Raw genomic sequence first — 23,244 nt, forward strand, 5'->3', positions numbered from 1 at the left:
AATCTTCGCCCCCTTTTTTTTTCTTTTTTCTAGACTCTAGATGATTACAATGCCTTTCTTACCAAGTTGGGCTGCAACTGTTTGCTTTGCATGTAGATTCCTTCACTTAAAACGACATATTCCAACTAGGAAACATACAAGTGAAATATTTGTTTTAGTTTGCATGTTCTGTAAGTGATTTAATTCTCCTTCATTACAAAATCTTAGATCAAATTTATCTGAGTCAAGGGATGTCTGTATTTTTCTATAACTAAATGTGATTCTATTTATTAAATGGGCACTTCATAGCTACTGAACATCCCATCATAAAACTGAGCTGATAGTTTTTAAGAAAAGTAATTCAATAATTGAGAATTTGGGGTAGGTCCTTATCTTTTCTCTGCCTAGATAATTCTCTGCAAAAGTAGTGAAAGGCAATGGGGAAATGACAGCCTCTTCAACAGGTGGTGTTGGCAAAACTGGACAGCTACATGTAAGAGAATGAAACTTGATCATTGTCTAACTCCTTACACAAAAGTAAATTCAAAATGGATCAAAGACCTGAATGTAAGTCATGAAACCATAAAACTCTTAGAGAAAAACATAGGCAAAAATCTCTTTGACATACACACAAGCAACTTCTTCATGAACATATCCCCTGGGCAAGGGAAACAAAAGCAAAGATGAACAAGTGGGACTATATCAAGCCAAAAAGCTTCTGTACAGCAAAGGATATCATCAATAGAACAAAAAGACATCCTACAGTATGGGAGAATATATTCATAAATGACATATCCAATAAAGGATTGACATCCAAAATATATAAAGAGCTCACGCACCTCAACAAACAAAAAGCAAATAATCCAATTAAAAAATGGGCAGAGGATCTGAACAGACACTTGTTCAAAGAAGAAATTCGGATGGCCAACAGACACATGAAAAGATGCTCCACATCACTAGTCATCAGAGAAATGCAAATTAAAACCACAATGAGATATCACCTTACACCAGTGAGGATGGCCACCATCCAAAAGACAAACAACAACAAATGTTGGTGAGGTTGTGGAGAAAGGGGAACCCTCCTACACTGCTGGTGGGAATGTAAATTAGTTCAACCATTGTGGAAAGCAGTATGGAGGTTCCTCAAAAAAATAAAAATAGAAATACTGTTTGACCCAGGAATTCCACTCCTAGGAATTTACCCTAAGAATGCAGCAGCCCAGTTTGAAAAAGACATATGCACCCCTTTGTTTATTGCAGCACTATTTACAATAGCCAAGAACTGGAAGCAACCTAAGTGTCCATCAGTAGATGAATGGATAAAGAAGATGTGGTACATATACACAATGGCATATTGTTCAGCCATAAGAAGAAAACAAATCATACCATTTGCAACAACATGGATGGAGCTAGAGGGTATTATGCTCAGTGAAGTAAGCCAGGCAGAAAAAGACAAGTACCAAATGATTTCACTCATCTGTGGAGTATAAGAACAAAGAAAAAAACTGAAGGAACGAAACAGCAGCAGACTCACAGAACCCAAGAATGGACTAACAGTTACCAAAGGGAAAGAGACTGGGGAGGATGGGTGGGAAGGGAGGGACAAGGGGGGAAAAGGGGCATTACGATTAGCAGACATAATGTGGGGGGAGCACGGGGAGGGCTGTACAACACAGAGAAGACAAGTAGTGATTCTACAGCAGCTTACTACACTGATGGACACTGTAATGGGATATGTGGGGGGGATTTGGTGATGTGAGAAGTCTAGTAACCATAATGTCACTCATGTAATTGTAGATTAATGATACCAAAATAAAAAAAAAATACTGAAGGCTTACCTATTTTTATGTATGAATCACATTAATAATGTATTTATTAATGAGTATTATTGATGTGTTAATATATTTACTAGTATTATCAGAGTATTTTTCTGATTTTACAGTTTTACTCCATGCGTGGGAAACACATACACATTTACACACATTTTGCATTTCTGAGTCAGGCAATCAAACTTAAAACTTCTGACTCTAGATTTAGAAAGAAAACCTTGAATAGGTTAATTCTAACTACTGGGATCTTTAAAATAAGTAGAAGTCTCAAAAAAAGAAAAATTTTATGATTCTGATGAAGAATATGATCACAATATGTTGATAGGAAGTAACTTCTTGACTACTGCAGAACTTCAAAGGCAGCAAAGGAATTAACTCAAGCATTTTGAATTACTTTGTTACAAGATCATAGTTACGTATCCCTATAAGAAGTACAGATTTATTATTGAAGGTTTATCTTAAGCTCCAGATGTTTCTGAATAACATCACATCAGATAATATTAGAAACAATGAATATTTCAAAAATTACTTGTTTAGATTTAACTAGCATTTATTGAACAACTACTAAGAGTCAAATGCCTTTACTTCTTTAGTCTCATTTAATCTGACTCTCAAAATGTCTATCAACCCTATTGTTATGACTGATTTGTGTCCTCTCAAATTCATAAGTTGAAATCATAACTCCTGGTATCTCAAAATGTGATGTACTTGGAGACAGGGTCTTCAAGGAGGTAGCTAAGTTAAAATGAGGTCATTAGGTTGGGCCTTAATGAAATATGATTGTGTCCTTGTAACAAGAGGAGATTAAGACATAGAGGGAAGACCACGTGAAGACATGGGGAGAAGACGGTCCTCTGTAAGCCAAGGAAAGAGGCCTCAAAAGAAGCCAATGCTGCTGACACCTTGATCTCAGACTTCTAGCTCCAGAATTGTGAGGAAATAAATTTCTGTTGTTTCAGCCACTTACTCCCTCATGGCAGCCCTAGCAAACTAATGCACCTGTAAAGGTGAGTATCACACTTCGCTGTGGACATTGATGGCTCTAGAAGTTTTCTGAACTAAGAAGAGGTCACACCAGGATTGAAAGCTAGGTCTTTTGATCACAGTTCTAGTGCTTTTTCTGTTACAGAACCATAACTCATGGTATAATGGAAAGTGTGCTTTGGAAAGCACTTAGGTACCAGTGTGAAAGAAGACACATACATTGAGTCAGATGAGGTCAGCTACTGAGTCCAGGAAACCCTCCCAATTACTTCCCTTCTGTTTTTGGCTGCAAATCCAGCCCAGCTTGGTTCCCCAGTTGCCAGGCTTGGATCTCAGCTGGGTAACAGGAAGAAACTGGCTCATTAATATGGAAGGTGGGAGGATTTGGGAATGTGGCAAATAAATAATTAGTTGCACATGTTTCTTTGTTAGTATAAGAATATTAAAAAAACATATGTATATTGGACAATTACAGTTAGAATTACCTATTCATTTTTTCACATTCAGCTTTGCTTTATTTTCAAGTTGTTTCATGCAACTAATTCCCATTCCTCTTCGTTGATCCATAAAGTATATGTAGACATGTAAAAAAGTACAAGCCATGGTTTACTTATTTTGGTTTTCTTCATAGGGAGAAAGAGGGAAACGTCTTTGAAGAGGGCAAATATCAATTAAAGAAGGCATCAGAGACCATATACAAGTAAAAAAATTTTTATTTTTAGAAAAAGAATTTGTATAATACTTTGTATAATTTTGAAATTAAGAACATTCAAAAACAATAAGTTTAAATTCCATAAACAATACAAACATGACTGGAAGATGTGAGTGAATAAAACAAGGCAGAATCAGAGGTAAAGAAAGAGATGGTAGGAGGTAACATGGGGATTTAGTTCTGAGAGTATAATTCCCAGCTGCCCTCTAAAGAGCAAAGTGTAGTGATTCTCAAACAGCTCTCTGCATGGAACACAGCTTACCTTTGCCACTTTTCTCTCAAGTCTCAGTTTAAATATCTCCTTTGGAGACAAGGGTGTTGCTCACCTCCTAGACTTAGGTGTCCCTGACATTCACATCCGTAGCCCTTCTGACATCTTTTATAGTACTTGTCACAGTTGTTAGTACTCGTTCTATGTCTCTTTCCCTGAGTACAATGTGAGCTCTGTGGTGACTGTGGCCATATTCGCCCTGTTCTCTGCTGACTTGCCAGCACCCAGCACACTTCCTGGCACATAGCCGGCACTCAGTAAGCGGTGAGTGGATGAAAAGATGAGAAGTTTAGACTTTCTTTGTATCCCCAAGACCAAGATACTTAAAGTGCTTTTGAAGGAGAAACTTAACTCCAAGATCTTCCCCATGCCTGCTTTCATGTGATAAAAAATGAAGTAATAACAACAACAATAAAAATATAGAGAATGGCATACTATTCCTTAATTTCTGGCATTTTTAAAATCCCTTTCAATTGAAGCTCCATGAGTGTGAGGACTGTATTTGTTTTAAATTATTATTCTGTTATCTATAGCAGTACCTGGCATATAGCAAGTTCAACAATACAGATGCACATATATCTCTTGTAATAAAACACAATGAAACACTACTAATTATCAATAAAAAACAAGGCAGAAATATGTGCAGTAATGGCCACAATGCAAAAAATCACAAATATGTCAAACCTTAGATTTGGCTCAGTTTCCTGGGAGTTAAAGTGGAGACTGTCAGTTTCTTGGTTATTGTTTTTAGAAAAACTATTTTTTAGAGGAAATAAAACTTTCCTAGTATAGTTAATTTCTTTGTAAATGTGGGGCTCAATATAAAATTCACTAAATAAACTAGGGGACAAAGTTTCCAAGCATATTCCTATGTTGCATATGAAAACAGATGTCATATGGCTGCTGATAAAAGCCAAGGACATGGCATTATAATGCATTCAATGAAAGCTATTCTTGGGGCGAGGGGCAGAATTGGTAACCTGTGTAGCCTACTGGTCTGGTTGCCCAACTTTAAAATACAGAATACAATGTTCTAAAGTTTCTTCCTGGCAGGTGCTATATGGTGGGGGGCAGGGGGGAGCCTGTGCTTTTTAGATGCCTTTTTAAATGCATATGCCTCAAGATCTACTGAAGATTAAGTGAGAAAATTCATGTGAAATATCAGGCACATGCAAAGTTTTCAAGAAGTTTTGGCTCTCATTTCCCATGAAATGATCACCTAAAGAGCGTTTCTCTTACCAAAATCCTCAACATCATTGTACCTTAGTTCTACCAAACCTACTCAACAAAATTTAACTCAGGACCAATTTGACAACCTATTTTATTCTTCTGTCAATGGTTCCTAGAAAATTAATGACTGATACTATAACAACTTCACATCTTCCAAAACTATCTATCTGTACTCTTAATGTCCTTTGACTATTTACTTACTTGCTCGTAATTTACCTCTGCAGTGAAGATCAAAAACTTCATACTTTCTGCAAACTCCCTATCTAAACCTTACTTTCCTCGCTTTCAACAGACAGTTTTGCTCATATGTCATGGAGAAAATTTAAACCATGTTAAATAGGACTAGATACTATGAGTGATTGTATTAGTTACTGTTTGCTGTGTAATAAGTAACAGACTCTTAGTAGCTTAAAATCATTCATTAGCTTGTGATTTCTGTGGGTTATCAATTTGGGCTGAGTCCAAATGGAAAGTTCTGCTGGTTTTACTGGGGCTCATTCATGTAGCTACAGTCAAATGGTGGCTCAGCTGGGCCTGAATGGTCTGGGTTGGATTCATATGTCTGGCGGTTGGTTCATTGGCCATTGTCTGGGTGCATGGGTTCTCTTTGGCATGGTCTCTCCAACAAGCTAAATCAAGTATCAGGGTTCTCAGCAGCAAGAGAGGCCAAGCCCAAATATTCCAGCACTTTTTAAATCTCTGCTTGTTACACCTTTGCTAATATACCATTTGATAAGTTTAATCATGTGGCCAAGCGTAGATCCAAGTTGTGGTGAATTGGGAGGAGCAGCGAAGTCATGAACAAGCTGTTGGCATATTGGGATGGGAAGAGCTGGTGGTCATATTGCTATCTACCACACTTTTCCAACTGAAAGAACAAATTTTTCTCATATATGTGAATATGAAATCAAGATCTATCTATCTATGCCTAGCTATCTGTAAGTTGAAAAATATATGAAGTCCTAAAATAGAATGAAACATGGAATTCAAGGAGGTACAGGAATGCCAAAGCAAGCTGTCACTCTGCAAATCCTGGATACCTTGAACTTCTGCTACCTGTCCTGTTCAGTAGATAAAGCCTGACACTTACTTAATATGTGAGCTCTAATCAAAGACATGTGCATAATGCTAGGATTCCAGTGGGTTGTATCCACAATATTATCACTTCCAACTTCATCTAACACTCTTAGGACCCATTCTCATTTATGCTGCCCATGTTTGTGTCAGTATAAATTGGCAAACTCTTTCATTTCTTTTTGTGTGCATATGGGTTGCAGTTTTTACCGGGGCCTGCTGGGACTTGAGTCTGGTTATAAGTCCAGAAGCAGTAAAAAGTATTGGATATAGGGTCTGAGAAAAATGTGCAGGCTTTTGCAAGGTAACTCCCTCAGGAAAGGGAGATTAATCTTCTCAGGTAGGAGAAAAAGGACTAGTCCTGCAGGCAAAGGAAGGTCAAGAGAATTTAGGAGCTCACAATCTCCATCTCTGTTGGCATTTTGCAATATTTAGGGTCTTACTGCCTAAGAATGAACTGTTTTGGTTTTTTTTCTACAAAAAGTAATGTAAAACTTGTCTCTGTTGAAACATACTTGCCATATGCTGGCCTATCACCCAAAAGAGCCAATTTCTTTTTGCCAATTTTTTGTTCTGTTTCCAGACTTATTCCCAACCAAATGGAAGGCATTATTTTCTGTATGTGACTTGTCAGTCAATAAAAATATTTGAGGTAATGACTGTAATATCACTCAATTGTACTACATACAGTGTTCTTTTTATTAAAAACAATCCAGAACATAGTCCTCAGACAAATCTTCTTCCTTAGTCTTAGAATTAGTTATTCAGAATTAATTGGCAAGCAATTTGTTTCATTTTTAAAATCTAATAAATTATTAGCATGTTATCAAATTATACTTTCTTAATGTGGATCGATAGTTATAATTTAACTTCTTAACACAATTCCCTGACATTACTTCTTAATTCCCTGATTCTTTAGCATAAGTAGCAAAATGACACCTCAAAGTGACTGTGAAATGATGTATTCAGAGAGTTCCACTGGTAAAAACAGATCATAAATCTCCCAACTACCATCCATTCCTTGCTTCCTCTCAATACCTCCCTCACAGCTGAAGAAGAGAGAAAAAGCACAATAAACATTTAGTTATACACTAGTAGAAATTAATGAACATTAAGCCCACTGCTTCTATCCTGCCCTCTCTCTTGCTGTTTCTCTTCTGATTTCAATTATAAGATAGACTACTCTTACATCAAAGTTTGGAAAAGTGGGAGCAAAATGTATTCTAATTTAAAAAATCATCTAATTTTTTATTTTATTTTTAATCGTGAAACCATAATAATGCAGAGAAATTTGAAATGAATACAAATGATATTATTTAATATAAACAGAATATTCCCCATATTTTCATTATACCAGCAATTGATGACTAATAAAAACGAGATTCTGCTATGGTTTTATGCTTGCATCATTTGGAGAAAAAGTGTCTAGATAGGCTTTCTAATGTTGTTCTGTATAACGTGGTACTGGTTACACATAATAGATATGACTCTCATACAATGAGATTAAAAATGGCACTGGGTTGGCAATCTGACCCTATCTTCTTCTAATTTCCTAATAAAATGCTTATATGGACACTGTACAAGTAATTCCCACTCTCTATCCATTCCCCATTCACACAATACTTTTAACAAATCTTTCTCTGAAGTTTCAGGGAGATGCCTGTTAGTTCCTTATAGATGTAATGAAATAATGAAAATATCATTCATCGAAATCCAGGGAGGATGTTCCCCATAGAAAAACAGTTGGAATGTATTGGTCTATAACTGGACTATAATTCTCAGAGAACTCTGTTAGAGAGAGTCAACTGTTGGATTCAGAAGCCTTTGGACAGTGACAGAGTGTGACAAAGCTCTGACTGAAGAGGTGAGTAAAAGGCTTAGCAGGTGGTCAGTGAAATTCTGTGAGAAACAATGTGTCGCTCTTCAGACTTTTGGAAAATGATTGGATTTTTCACGAGACCTAGTAACGGGTAGAGTTCTCCACTAGACTAGAGCAGGATGCAGAAGCCAAATGGTCCATACATTTTCAGGAGTGGAGATAGAAGACCAGGAGTCTAAGGAGGGGAGATAGGAAACCAGGAATTCTCAGAAGTAGGTAGGATGTTGGTTGTGAAGTCAGTGATGATGGTGGGAAGAGCCGAAATGAGCTTGACCTGATTTTCAAGGCGCAATTATACCATTTATTGTTCTGATGTCTCCTAACTTTAAACCTATTTTCACGTACTGTTTTTTGAGGCTCTTACCAACCATGTTACTCCTTTGCCACCTGGTTCCAGGTGACGGTCTACCAAGAGGGAGCGCCAGAGGGAGACTGTGCTGCCTCCAGATACTTCTTCAGCCTGGCAGCAGTAGTTTGTTCCAGAAGTAGCAGTTGAATCCAGTGCGAAGTTTCTCTAATATGTAGAACTGTCTTATGCTTTCCCTCAAACACACAAGCACCAACCATTTGGTGCCCCTCCTAAGAGGGCTGGACCTCAGCCCTGAGGGGCCTCTGGTCAGGGGGCAGAGATGCCAGCATCCGCCCTCTCCTCACAGGCAGAGTTTCAGCTCTGTGGGGCCCTCCTTTGAGTTACAGGCTGGGCACACCCATGGAATACAAAAAAGCTTAGTAAAATGACCTTGATGGAGATCCTGAGAAACGGTCTTTCTTAAAGAAAGAATTAGGATTTACAGTTGGAGAGGGTTTCTGTCTGCCCAGGCTGGCATATTTGGCTGCCTTAGAGGGGACAGTTTGATTCCAGCCTCCAGTCCCACCTCTGCTCTCTGAACACTCAGGCCAAGCAAAGTAGCACCCCCAGTGGGGCTTTAGAATAAGTTACTCCTAAATCTGTAAGCTCCTGACTCACAGGCCAAATCCTACTTGCAGCCTATATGGCCAGTAAACTAAGAATAGGTTTTACATTTTTAAATGGTTGAAAAAAAAAATCAAAAGAAGAATATTTTGTGACACATGGAAATTATACCCAACTCAAATTTAAGTATCCATAAATAAAGTTTCATTCGCTCACAGCTACACTCGTTCGTTGGAATATTGCCTATAGATATTTCCATGCTACAGTGGAAGAGTTGAGTAGTGTGACAGAGACTGTGTGGCCCACAAGGCTGCAAATATTTACTATCTGGCCCTTTACAGGAAAAGTTTGTAACCCCTGTTGTAGAAGTAGAGGATGGGGCATAAAAAGAAGAAGGTAGCCTGGGATTAGCCCTTGTGAAAGATGAGTTAAGAAGCCAAAAGTGGATAGTGCGTACTTGTGTCTTCTTAAGCACCCCTCTGAGAGATTGTGTAATAGGTTTATCAGGATGATAGCTTTTTTTCTCAGTGGAAAATGAGAAGAGATGGTGAAAATTTATTGGAATTTCAGGGCACTTCTCTCAGTGAGAAAAACTGTTTGAAGTGAAGACAAGGCTACATTTTTCGCTGGACTGTGTGCTGGGTCACCCGGGGGCACAGAGACTTTCAAAGGTAGTGGTATCTAGGCAGAGTGGCTCCGAGAGAGCAGGGAATTCACGACACAGTCATCAGGATGATGATGGAATATTGTGTGATGTGATGATCTTGGGGGAACACTCATTCTTTCTTATCAAATTTCCCTAGAAGAGAAGAAGCTTCTGTTCCTCTTTCCAAGAGGGAGTTGTATTCCAGTAAACACTTTCAGTTTCTTTCCTCACTCATAACCATTGGAACCACTTTACCAGTGGTGGGATTACCTTGCTTTCAAAACAAGACACAAGCTCAATTCTGGCTTGCTTTCTCTCTTGCTGTGGCTGTATCATGGATCACTAAGAGGGCAGTGGGCTTTCCTCTGCTTCCACAATGATGCGCGTACTTTGATTAGGACCTGTCTCAGAATGTTTTCCAAAGGCAGCCCTGGAAACCTGTCATTCTTTCCAGTCCTCTGACCCCATATGTGAGACACACTTTAGTCTGGCTAGGTATATGAAGTAATTTTTGCAGATCTAACTTTCTCCACAGTCAGGTCTTAAGGTGCACATTTACAGAGAGATAGGTCCTAGTCTTATTTTCAATCTAGAGTTTTAGTATAGATCCCTGCACTTTGTGGGATATTTGATACTTATCTGACCCAGTAATAAAGATAATACTCTAATGAGATGCTCATTTGGTTCCATGTATTTATTCTCAGTTGGTTGGAACCTGGAGAAGATGGGTGATTGCCATCCATGACTTTCAACACTCATGACCATAAATTCAGAAAGATGGCAAACATCATGATATGCTTGGTGTCTCACTTGCCTCAGGAAGATGATGAAGGGCAGAGTTTGTGCCAGGTAGTCATGAAGAGACAAACTTAAATGGAATCCAGACGTCAAGAACTTCGTCTTCTGTGCAGATGTCTAGTATCTTCATATTCTGTAACCTGGAGCTGTTGACTTCTGTCCCACAGCCTATTATAGCCCCAATTATGGACAGTAAGGCAGAGCACAAGATGGAAAAAGTAGGTACTTTCCAAACCCACTCCCTCAATCACAGGGTTATGCTATCTTAGCTCAGTTGGTAACTTCATGCTACAAGCTATATAAGACATCATCTTTCTGTCTTCCTCACTGCAAGCAGACTTTGGTATATAGTTCTAAGATTGATCTGGATTCATGTTCCTTCAGTTTACTTTGTGTGTGTATACAAACATTTCTATGCCTGCTTTGACACAAACACTTCTATATCTGCTTTGTCTTTTGCTTTACCTCCCTTTACTAGTCTCAACCCCTAGTACCTTCTTTTATTAACCTACTCCAAGGGGTGACTTGAATATGTGTATATTGGAAGACTAATTCTCAACTTGCCAAAAATTATACAGAATTAGATCTGTGTAAATCAAAATATAGAATAAGGCATTCAGAGGTTCTTCAGGAATTATAGTATCTAAATATACATATTATTTATATATGTATATATTGCATATTCTGTTATTATGTACCAGGAATGATACTAGATGCTTTTGTCTCAGTTAATCCTGATTGGTGTGTGTGTGTGTGTGTGTGTGTGTGTGTACTTATAACACATACGTGTGTTATATATATAAATAACATACTGCATATCTGGGATATATTGTGGGTTTAGTTCCAGACACCTGCAATAAAGTGAGCCAGATGAATTTTCTGATTTCCCAGTGCACATAAAGTTATGTTTATGCAATACTGTAGTCTATATGTGTGCAATAGCATTTTGTTTAAAAAAAATACATACCTAACTTTAAAATACTTTATTACTAAAAAATGCTAACCATCATCTGAGCACTCAACAAGTTGTAATCACTGATCATAGATACCCATAACAAATATAAGAATAATGAGAAAGTTGGATATTTTGTGAGAGTTACCAAAATGTGATAGAGACCTGAAGTTAGTAAGTGCTACAGGAAAAATGTTGCTGATAGCCTTGCTCAATACAGGGTGGTCACAAACTCTGTTTTTAAAAATGGCAGTGTCTGATGAAATGCAATAAATTAAGATATGCCTGCAAATAATATACACAATGATATATACACAAAATATATGATGTGCATATATACACAGTGTGATATATATATGTAAATAGAAAAAGTAAAGAATATAGTATAATTTCTTATACAAAATATGTATTTGTTACTATTATTAATAACATCCATTGAGAATAAAGATAGATTTTGATTAAAAAAAGATTCATTTAGAAAAAAACTGGAGAATAGACAATATATTTTAATTTTTGTAATTAGAAACAGAATAGAAATGTATCCTAAATCTATCCCCATACTTGATTTCTAGCTTCCATTATGTATGTAACTTAATGGACTAAGACCAGATTTTACCATAGTCATAGAATGTAAGGGCTGGAAAGTCCAGTGGAGACCCTCAGACATACTTTCTTGATTTTACATATGTGCAAACTAAGATCCAACCAGACAGGCTGGATTGGTACCGAAGATAATTGTCAAGATTTTCTGGCCCTTTCCACTACACAAAGATGCAAAATATCTTGAAATTTGGATGTTTAAAAAAATACCTTTTTTTTTTGGTCTCTTCAGATTTTTAGAAGAATGTTTTCATTTTTAATTTGCATGTTAGTTCCCTTGCACCCAAGCCTTTATCCTCTTCAACAAGAAGCAATGATGTAATTATAAACAGAGAGTTCAAAGTTGAAAAACTGACTTTGAGTATCATATACCACTAGAATGCCTGGAACTGTGGAAATGTTTCTGAGAATAAATCATTACTAATGGTTTTCCCATTAGGGGTTGATTCTGATAATGATGACTCAGGAACCTCCCAGCCACTCAATCAGCTCTGATTAAGTGTTGTAAAAACTGAGAGTGATTTTTAGTTCTGACCAATTGAATACATGATATATTCTGGGAAAGGTGTTATTTGCTTAGGTAGCAACATTAGGAAAGTGGAAGAAGGAATTCTTAAGGCATTTTCAAAATGAATTCAATGGCTCTAACTCTTGTTTCCTTAACTGGCCTGCTAGTCTTATGTCAGGAATCATATTATTGTCACATAAAACAGACTCTAAAACCAAACACAACTAACAAAAACAACATTAGCTCAAAATCTATGGAAACCTCCTGTTAGTAACCATAATTTATCAAATACCATCAACCATACAAATGACATTCCAGATCACTGAATTCCATTAAAATTTTTAAAAATACACTTTGTTATTACTTATCTGTGAATGCCTCATATGTTTTCCTGTCATTTACTTAAAATCTCTGCCTATAGCAGAAAGCCCTGGATTTGACAGTGGCTCAGTTAATTTCTAGTCGCATGTTATTGGGCTAATCAGCTTGCTCATCTGTAAAATAGGGATAAAAATGATACCTATCTCATGGAATTGTTTTTATGGTTGAGATAACCTATGGAAAGCACTTAGTATAGTGCCTGATACATAGTAAATAACTGCTCACCAATGTCTGTGATAATTAGCCAGTTCATTTTATTTTTTCATGGAGGCAATAAGGTGTAGTGGGAAGACCACGTGCTCTGCAGTGAGTCAGTTCTGGGGTAGAGTTCAGTCAGTCACTGTGTGCCGTGTCTTGAGAAATTTAATTAACCCCTTGAGTCACGATGTCCTCGTTTCCAGAATGGATATACTATAGTAACATCCAGTTCACTGGGTTGTTGTGAGGAAGGTGCCTGTTTTGTCCCTGTCCTCTCAATCGATTATCAACAAGTTAACATTTATGAAGTCTATTCCAAGGACAAGGCAAAGCACAAGGTGGCCCAGAAGTTTCAGAAGAAAACAAATGCGTGTTCTCCACCGTGGCCAAGGACAGCGTCTAACAAAATCAAGCCAACCACGCAGAGTGCATTCCTAATGATATATATGCAAATTAAAGTGGGTCTCTAATCCATTCCATTTATATTTTTCCCAGTGTGGATGAGGAGAAATTTTCAATTAGAGCCCTTTTCCTGCTATTTTACGATCCCCAAAGCCCAAATGAAATATGGGGCTGATTAAGGTCCCTAGAAAAACTGGGAACAGTCAGTCACAAACTGTTCAGTGACCCGGGCCACAGAAATTAGGATGAAACAAGCCTCTGCTTTCTAACCGAGGGCGGACCTCAGTTGTACCGGGGAGGTAAGCGGAAGGGCGAAACGCCAGCCAAGCTAGCCGGGCACCGCCGCGAGCGGCCGCGGACAGGTCCCCGCCCGGCACCACCACGTCCCGGGCCCGGCGCGGAGGATTTTCCCGCAGAGCTCCGGCCCTCACACGGTTAACCTCCCCCAGGGAGACTGCAGGAGGGGGACCGGCTCCGCTCGGCGCCCCGCCCCCGGCACGGGCCGCACCTGCCGCGCGCGCACGCCCCCCGCGCCCGCCGCCCGCGGGCCAGGCCTCGCAGCCGCCGCGGGTCCCGGGCGCCCTCCGCCCTTCGCCCGCCTGTCCGCGCCCCGCCGCCGCCGCCCTCCGCGGCCCGTCCGCACCCGCCTGCCTCGGCGGCGGCCCCTGCGCCGGAGCCGCAGCTCTGCGGGCCGCGTTCCCCGCCGCGCGCGCTGGGGAGAGCGGGGCCCGGGCGCCAGGCGCGAGGGCCGCCGCCTGCCGTTCGCTGCTCTCGCGCTGCAGGGAGGGCGGCCGCCGCCTCCTCCTCCCTCCTCAGTCCTCACCATCCTCCTCAGAAGCACCCCGGGCCCCCGCCCCGCCCGCCCCGCCCGCAGGAGCGAGGCCTCGGGAATCCAGGGGAGTGGCTGTGGGGGCGCGTCGCGGCTCCCAGCGCGGCCAGCCCCTCTTGCAAGACATGGTCTGATCCCCATTGTAAAAGCTGCACCCCGGAGAGGACGAGAGAGTGGTGTTCCCGGCTCGGGGCTGAGAGATCCCTTCGTGCTGAAGCTCTTGCATTATTTAAGGGTGGGGCGGGAAGGGCCCGGGATTTGGGGGTGCGGGGGTGGGCGGGGAGGAGGACCCCCGAGGGGAAAGGACTCTGCGAGAGAGTCGTTGAGAGACTATGGGGAAGGACCAGGAGCTGCTGGAAGCTGCTCGCACTGGAAATGTGGCTCTCGTGGAGAAACTCCTGTCTGGCAGAAAAGGAGGGATCCTGGGCGGTGGATCCGGACCCCTGCCCCTGTCTAATCTGCTAAGGTAAGACGGGCAGCAGCGCCGGGCTGGCATACCTCTTTAGGCATTGTGATGGATGCGTCCTCCTCCTCCTCTCGGTTATTGCACCTGACGGCTGCCAGCGATTCATTCTTAAATTAGGTGGGAAAACAGACTGTGTGTATGGAGAGGAGGCATGAGCCTCTCAGTCAGCCTGATGCCTTAGATTCTTTGAGTAATTTTAAAATAGCCTTTCCATCAATGCGTCAGTAGCTACTTTTCTCTGAGCTGTGGTGCAGAACTTGTACATGTACTAATGTTGCTGGAAGAAAATCAGCGCCCCCCCCCCCCGCCGACAACCCGCCCGCTTTCCATCAATGGTTATTACATATTTCAGCTTAGAACCCAGCCTGTTTTTCGTCTGTATAAATGAAATTGGCAGAGAAGCTGTTACGTGCATGCAATTACCTTGCAAAAGCCACAACCTTCGGTTGCTGCTGTCCTCTTTTGCAGAAGGCATTTGCTGTGCTGTGCACCTTCTGATGAGATGTCATCAGTGCAGGGTGTGTGTAAAACTTGAGGCAGGTCAGGCAGCTCCAGCAGTACTTTCATTTACCTGGACGTAGCTGAGTGAAACTTGGGTGTTATTTCTCAGGGTGAAGGATGCCAGGTCGGGATTGGAATAGTGTATATGGAATATAGAATATAGTAGAGGCCTTTTAACATGAAGATGTTGCAGGTTGCAGGTTTGACTAATACTGCTTGGAGAATCTAAGATGACATTTTTTAAAATGTCAAGGTCTTTATGCAGGCAGTACCCTAGAAATAGGGTTTATTTGCATACTTGAGAAACTGAATTTAGAAGTTGAACTGATGGACAAATGAAATCAGTTGGAAGGGAGGAAGCCTGAAGAATATTCACCAGCTAAAATTCAAGGAAAGCTCTTTGGTTTCCAAAATTATGACTATTCACTTTACCCTGGATATTTTTGGAGGCATCAGTCATCCTTCATATCTTCATCCGAAAACATCTTTTAGGCAACCCAACTGTACTTGCAAAAATTTCTTAAAGCCCAAGTGATTTTCTTGTTTTTTAAAAACTGTTTTGTACTACTCTTGACTGGTGCTTAATACAAACTTTTGGATGATAAAATTGTGTTCTTTACATAGGTTCTCATGTGTTGTAGTGGTCAGACAGTGCAATTAATTACAGACCTGGCTTATCGGGAAAATGAAAACATTTGTATTTTGGTGAAATGAATTTAGTTGGAAAATAGTTGATGGAATTTTAAAAAGCTCCATATGTCATCATCTATTCTTGTTGACGGTGATATTTTATTGGAATGAAGTTCACTTCAGAGCAATAAATATTTATGGGACTTTTTTTTTAGTAGGTCCTAGAAGTGATGATTCGTATGTGTGTGCTCCCTTGTACTTTCTAACACAAACAGTGTGCACATATTTCAGATTATAGCTCCCTTAGTCACAGGTAATTTATACAAAAGCAATTTATCTGATTTCAGTTTTAAGTGCCAGTGGATCATATCAATTATAAAAATGATTATGGTTGGAAACCTATATCCTGAAAGAGGTTTCTAAAATAGTTCCTTTGGCAAAACACTAAAGAAGTCTTTGAGAACAGTGAAAACTTTAATTTTGAGTGAGATAAATGGTATTTTAAAAAACCTACTTTTGTGAGAGAATTGAAAGACAAGCATCTTTTAAATACTTTCTCATTTATGTTATTTTAGAAAAACAATAGATGTCAAATTTTAGGAATATAATACCAACTATTTAATGTTGGTAAACATTAAATCAAATGTCGAAACTGTGACCCATATGTACTTAACTGAATGAGATGTTTTCTCTCTTGCTGGTTTTGTCATAGGTAGTAATAGTGGCTCTACATCAAGAATGAACATAAAAAACAATAAAACTAAAAAACATGTTCCTTGGAGTAGATTGAACTACATTATAAAAATCAGAATCAAAGCCAATAACCTTTAAACTTACATTTATCTACTTATACTGAATAAACAACTAAAATAATATCTTTGAAGAAAATGATAGTTGACTTTGGATTCTTTGGGTGATCCTTTGCCTATATGAAATTCCTAAGAAGGCACAATTTTGTTAGTTGTTACCTTATTTCACAAGTGATTGCCATCAGAAATTTATTTACAGGGTGATGGGAAATGTAACCCCTTCCCCTCTAAACATAATGACACTTTGAAATTTTTAAATATTTTGGAATCAATTATGGACTAGGTTTTTCTTTTCAGTTCTTTCACATTTCCCCTTCCCTTGATTACTATTTGTGTTATGTAATAATAGTGTCAGATCCTGTGCTAAATTTTTATATGTATCATCTCATTGAGTTCCTATATGAGCCTTAAGTGATTGATCCTAATTTCAACAGGTGAAGGATTGAAGAGATAGGAAGATTAAGAATTTGCCCAAGGTCACATAATTAGGAATGGCAAAGATTTGAAGTTGTGATTGAAATTTGCTTTACTGTGTGTTGTCTTATTCATTGAATCTGTTTTATTCACAAAAGTTAAAGGTATTAGGTTTACATAGTCTAATCTGAACCCTTTTTTTGTGATGAATAATAATTTAGAAATTCTTAATTTTTTTTTTCTAATTAAAATCTCATGACTGCCCTTTGAGGCATTACTAGATAAGAACTTTTCTGAAGATCCTTCTATTTACATATTACCTACTAGGTGAGCAGTAGGTATACAATGGGGAATCAAGTGTGCTTGGGTGACACTGCAATTTTCAGAAGAAGTAAGAATGACCTTGAATAAATATGAAAATCTCTCTAAGCCTCACTGTTCTCTTCTATAAAATGGGAAGAGTAAGAGTACCTATCATATAGGGTGGTTGTAAGGACTGAATGAAATATAATGACGCGAGTGCAAAGGATTTAGCACCCTGGTGTTCCTCATTACTGTTATTATTTCTCATGCAGCTCTTAAGCACTTGACTTTTATTTCTGAAGGTCTTGATTACCAAGAATTTGTTTCATATTGAATGGGGAATAAATTTCAGTAGTAAGCTTTCCATTAGAATTACAGAATTTTCAAATAGAACGAGGTCTTTTAATCTAACTTCTTACCTAGAGGAATTACCTCTAACAACCTTTACCACTTAGTTATTGAAGTCCTGTTAAACTCTCCAATGACCAGATCCATCCCATTTTTTTGACAGCTCTAATTATTTAAAAAAAAACACAAAAAACTCCTTTTATTGAGTTGAAATCCACTTCCTTGTAATTTCCAGCAATTGGTACTAATTTGGCTATATGAGTCAATATAAAGTAATCTAATTCACCTGCCAGGATAATTCCTCAGATGCATATATTTTAGCTATATTGTTTTATAAGTCTTTTTTTTAAAATGAAAGTACTGTCTTTTCCAGCAACCTTTTGTCATGTGGCAGTAGATATAGGTAAGCTTATATTTTCATACTTTCACTATCTTTTTCCTTATTTGTATATCTCCAGTTTTGTAAAGAGTCTCTTAAACTGTAGTGAGCAGAAATGGGCAAAATGATTTGACCAATATAGAATATACAGGAACTTGATGCACTGTTGATTAAACAAAAAACCAAACAGGTTACAAAATAGCATTAGTGTTATGACCCAGTTTTTTTAAGAGAAAATAAGTGTGTATGAACATTTAGAATGTGCCTTAAGAAATCTGGAATAATAAACACCAAAATGTAAATAGTATTCATTTTTGAGTAGTGGAATTGTGGGTGATCTTTATTTTCTTTTTGTCTACGCTTTCTAATACTCCACAATGAGTATGTATGTCATGATAATAAAACAGCAGCTACTTAAAACCTGATACAATGAAATTAATAACTCCTTATTATTGATCTAAGACCTACCTTAATACAGAACAAGTTTTTCTGAGCTGTATAATGGCGTTGGCTCACATTGAGTGGATACTAAATTAAAACTTTCAGGTAATTTCTTTTCAGTGACTTGTGAAGCCATGGTTCTCCTATCCAGTACTTGTAAAATAATTGATTAAATTTAAATTATTCCTATTACATTTAATCTTATTTGTTTTAACCTATATTTGTCATCTATCCAGATCTTTTTTACTCTTCAGTTGGTTTTCCAGTATATTAACTTCTCTCCTCTGCATCACTTAATTTAGATTTAATAAACATGTTTTTTATAACTGGAATTCAACACACCACAGTATATCCTTAAAGAACCTCTCTTCAGTTTAGTATAAGTTTAAAAGTAGCAGTCTTTATGCATGGTATTTCTACCAACATTGAAGCCACTTAATAGAACTCTCCTTCAGTCACTTCTCTCCAATATACCTGTGAGAGGATTATGAGGTATTTTATCCATCGCCTTTCTAAATTCATACCATGTCCTGTTTATGGCATTCCATTGATCTACTCCTTTAGTAGTAAGTCTTGAATTTCCACTCAAATCAGGCTTTTTTATTACAGCTTGTTTCTAGTAGTGAGCCATGGTGATGCACATTCCATCTACCCCCTTGTATCTAATTCTTCTTCTGGATACTTACACTCATTTAAAGCAGCTAACTGTCTTTATGGTCGCTGTCTCTTTGGAGGGTCAGTAGGCTCCTAACATTATTTGTTTATCCTGTCTGGTTTGAAAATGATTCTCACCAGGAACCATAGAAGCAAAAAGAAGTTGGGAAGAATCAGATATTTGGCAGTGTTAGATGTCATAGGAAATTCTCTTGTGGTCTGAGACCACCCACCACTTTACTTGTATTTTATAAGAGCTTAAGGTTACATTAGCTGCCATAGCAGTGAATTTTTATACCCCCTGCTCTTTGTTTTCTTTTTTTTCCAGACTTGGCTGAAAGGGACATCAGCATTTTTCCAGTTACATACTTCTGTTTTGTGTTTGTTTTATTTGTACTCATCATCCCTTTTCTCTCTTAAAGAAATCTGAGCTCATCAGAGGCTCATCACAGTGCTCAGAATGAGTTGCCGCTTCCTTTTCTTTCTCCATATTGTATGTGAGATTTCATTTTACTTAACATATCTTTCACAAGACAGCTGCAAAACCTTTTAAAGTCTCTAACTTTGGCACAACTACCTTTTAATCTGAACAAAAATAGTTCCCATTTTAAATGCATGTTAAATTATTTCTCATTTTTAGTGAGTCTAGATTAAGAATTACTTGTATTTTAATAAGCAATAAAAAATTTAATGCCTCTAATTTATTTGATTTCTTAATGATGTAAAGAATTGAGCACTATATAAAGTGTATTTAGTGAATTATTGTTGAACATTAATAATCCAGTTTCAAGACCCCCATGGGAGAAAGTAGATGAGTAGGAAGCATGGGAAAAATATCTTCTGGTTACCAAAGACATATACACCAGAAGAGCTTATAAATTTTTCAGATCAGGATTTAGTTCATGAAGTTTTTGGTGATAGGTGCAAGGAGATAACAGGCAACTTGGAAGTGTTGTAATTTTCACAACTATTTGGACAATTGCGGTTATTTAGACTCTGATACTAAGGTACTTCCAGGGAAACTACATTGGGTAAGTGGGATGAATCACAAAGAGAGCAGTTAAGCTGCGTGAAAATGTTACATCTATAAAAATAGTCAAGTTGCAAGTGGGTTATCTATTTTAGATAGTAATGATGTTTGAGGCAGTGAGCACACCATTGTGTTCAGGGAGCTGTGTGCCAGAGTGAACAGTGCCAACTGCATGATGGGGCGTGAGAAGAAAGGAGAGGGATTTTTGGTACTGACCTCTTTCTCTGCTAAGCCAGGCTTTCAGCCTCCTCTTCAAAACTGTGAGGCTGATGTGTGGCAGGGAATTAGGAGAACCAGCCAGTGTCTACTACTCACTCTGCCCGTTCTTAAATTGCCCAGTTTGCAGGGTGTCTTAGTGGTTTCTCAGAGTTGATGGAAGGTGGAGCATTAAAGTCTTCACTGACATTAATGTGGAAGCTTACAGTGTTCAGCAGAGCCTCTACTGACTTCAGCAATTTAACCTCTCTGGCGACAGCGAACACAATTTAATTTGTTCAATTATATACTGAAATAATTTACTTAATTATGCATTTGACGTCATTTTGGAAAATTCTTTCAAGGAGCCTATTATAAAACCTTCTTCCTAAGTATTAAACTAGAAATGGAAGCTGACCATAATTCAAATCAAGGCTTAGAAAGGACTAATTTCATCTATAGAACATGAAGGTATTTAATGCTTGATGCATTTTAGTGTGTCTTTGGTTTCTGTTTTGAACACAATGCAGCTTATTTTTAGTTAAATAAAATGGGCTGGATTTTGACTGTTCATCATATATTGATATGAGAGAATATTTAATATGTGGAAAAAGCAGGAATTTATACAGAAGACTCAACTGTGTTTCAGTTCTTTCTCATATGTGTGATGACATGGTCATGTAAACCATATGGCAGGCAGTGGCACAATGCCAGTTGAAAGCCCAGTGAGTTTTCTTGTGTAACACAGACCTAGGAACTCTTCTCGGAGCCCAGTTTTCTTCTTTTGCATCAGTAGGACAGCAAGTAAATTCTACATTTGTGTTAAACCTTGGGTGAGGCTTGAAACTGTGATTTTTGAGCATGGATCAAAATATATGCTCAAAGGATAAATTTTGTTTTCCTCAGTTTCTTCTGCTGTAGTCTCCAAAGACCGTTCATGTCTGAATCTGTGTCTTGTAAATAGTGCTTTCTTATTTCACAGCATGTCTTCATTCTGTAAAATGGAACTTTGATTCAGTTGTGCTGTAGAGCTATTTGGGGTCTATTGTGTTATGAAAGCAGCTTTATTTAAAGTGGTTAATTACTTCTAGTTAAGTGAGCTGAAACAGTTGGCCTAGACTTGTCACCATTCTTTGATCAAGTTGGATCAAATCTTCACTGATGGATATGGGCATAAACAGCCAACCTCATTTTTTGTTGCCTGCTTGATATTTTTTCTGTTCCTCCTGACACCTTTCCTTTAACCCTTCCTACCCAAATCTCTTTGTCCAGAAAGAAAGCCTCTTCTCCAGTATAATGACTTTTTGTTCACTTTGGCTGTAGTTTTTGTGCAGTTGTTCCTCTTCTAAGGGTAAGCAGATGTGTGAGGAGTGGAGCTGGGATGGGTTTTGTGAGAGGTACATTAAGAAGAACAAATACTGGAGTTTGAAACCTAGTTTAGAGTTACTTTCATCGCCTTAGGTTTCCTGCCTACCTCTAGGTTAATTTCTCTTCTAACCTCCTGGGCCCAGTGCCCTTCCATCTTCCCTAAATTTACCCTACCACCAAAACCTGCTTGTGGGAGCTGACAGTTAATTCATGCTGGGTGATTGATTGATAAAGACGTTTAGTAAGAGGAAGCTTTTTAAATATTTTCATTTAAAGAGGAAAGAAAAGTTTAGGCTAGAATAATAAAGCTTCGGAGTTCTTGTAGTAGAGCTGATGAAGTCGATTTTGCCAGATTTGCAAGTGGGGGTTGGTGAAAGGTAGTTATTTATCCTTCTTTCCTATAAGATGGATACTGTAGAAGAGGAAAGGAATTTGATTGGAGACATGAGAAATGGGACAGCATAGGGCTGATGCTGAAAAAGCCTTTTCTTTTTGCTATTTAGTCAAAGAACTTTTTATTGGAAATCTGTCATATACCCATCTTAGATAACAGCATATGGTATGTCATTTGCCTATTTCCAGAAGTTATTCCTTAGATGTACATGTTTATTATATAATCACAGGTGACAAAGACATGGAACAGAATTGTATCAGCACTTTAGTGTATAATGCGGTTTGAGATTAAAATTCTTTTAAATGCATTTCCTTATTTAAAAAAATGTCATGTTGCAAGTTGACTTCAGTATCTAGGTTATTCCAAAAACCTATGTTTCCCTGTATAGGCAGAGACATTTGAAGTTGTGATCCCTAGATTCCTTCTAGTATTCTTCCACATTAAAGTTTTTTCTTTCTTTCTTTCTTTTTTTTGCCTAAATTGCTGTTTTGCCACTTTGAGTCTTTGTTTGGTACCTGGTTACCAATCTGCATTTGAAATGTTTTCTATATTATAATAATATGCTAAATATATAGTATCTCATATTTTGAATATACTAAAAAACTGCTCTATTTACTTACAGAATTATCCCTATTTTGTACAGCTATTTTACTGTTGATATGGAATGGGAGTGAGTGGGAGTGTGTTTGGGGGAAGCAGCAGGAATTACACAGGGATGTTCTTTGGCGCGGTTGCCTCCGGCCGGGGAGCAGCCCAACAGTTGTTCCCTGCTGGCTTGCTTTGTCCAGTGACCAGAGTAGCTCGTCACCCTGAAGGTTGACAGGAACTTTGAAGATACAATCAGACAAGGCGAAGAATTATGACCAATGTTTAAACTATTTCTTACAAGTATTTCCACTGGTGTGTTTTATGCTGTGTATTAGGATGTAATTAGATCAAAACGTATTAAGCAACAAGCCAACCATGATCCACTAACTGATGAGTCAATCAGGATTTTACGGGAAGCTGACATTTAAGAACAGTGATAACAAAGAATGATGGCTCATTTATTTTAACAAGTATTTACTGAGTATCTGTGGATTCTAACATTGCATATCATCTCTGCCTACTCCCTGCTTGTAGAATAA

The 23,244-nt window shown here is 38.4% G+C and overlaps 1 protein-coding gene across 5 annotated transcripts in view; it reads left to right on the forward strand.

Moving 5' to 3' along the window:
* The first annotated feature begins 14,451 nt into the window (after window positions 1-14,451).
* The window catches only part of ANKS1B (ankyrin repeat and sterile alpha motif domain containing 1B), a 1,001,987-nt gene continuing 993,194 nt past the window's right edge, over window positions 14,452-23,244 (forward strand). For all 5 annotated transcript variants that reach the window (XM_036891074.2, XM_036891080.2, XM_057486481.1 and 2 more), the window contains exon 1: window positions 14,452-14,651. In XM_036891074.2, coding sequence (XP_036746969.2) covers window positions 14,518-14,651 — 134 coding nt within the window. In that variant the 5' untranslated portion in view covers window positions 14,452-14,517. The remainder of the gene's footprint in view (window positions 14,652-23,244) is intronic.

This window comes from Manis pentadactyla, chromosome 10 (assembly GCF_030020395.1).
Source record: "Manis pentadactyla isolate mManPen7 chromosome 10, mManPen7.hap1, whole genome shotgun sequence".
In the NCBI taxonomy this organism is placed as follows: Eukaryota; Metazoa; Chordata; class Mammalia; order Pholidota; family Manidae; genus Manis; species Manis pentadactyla.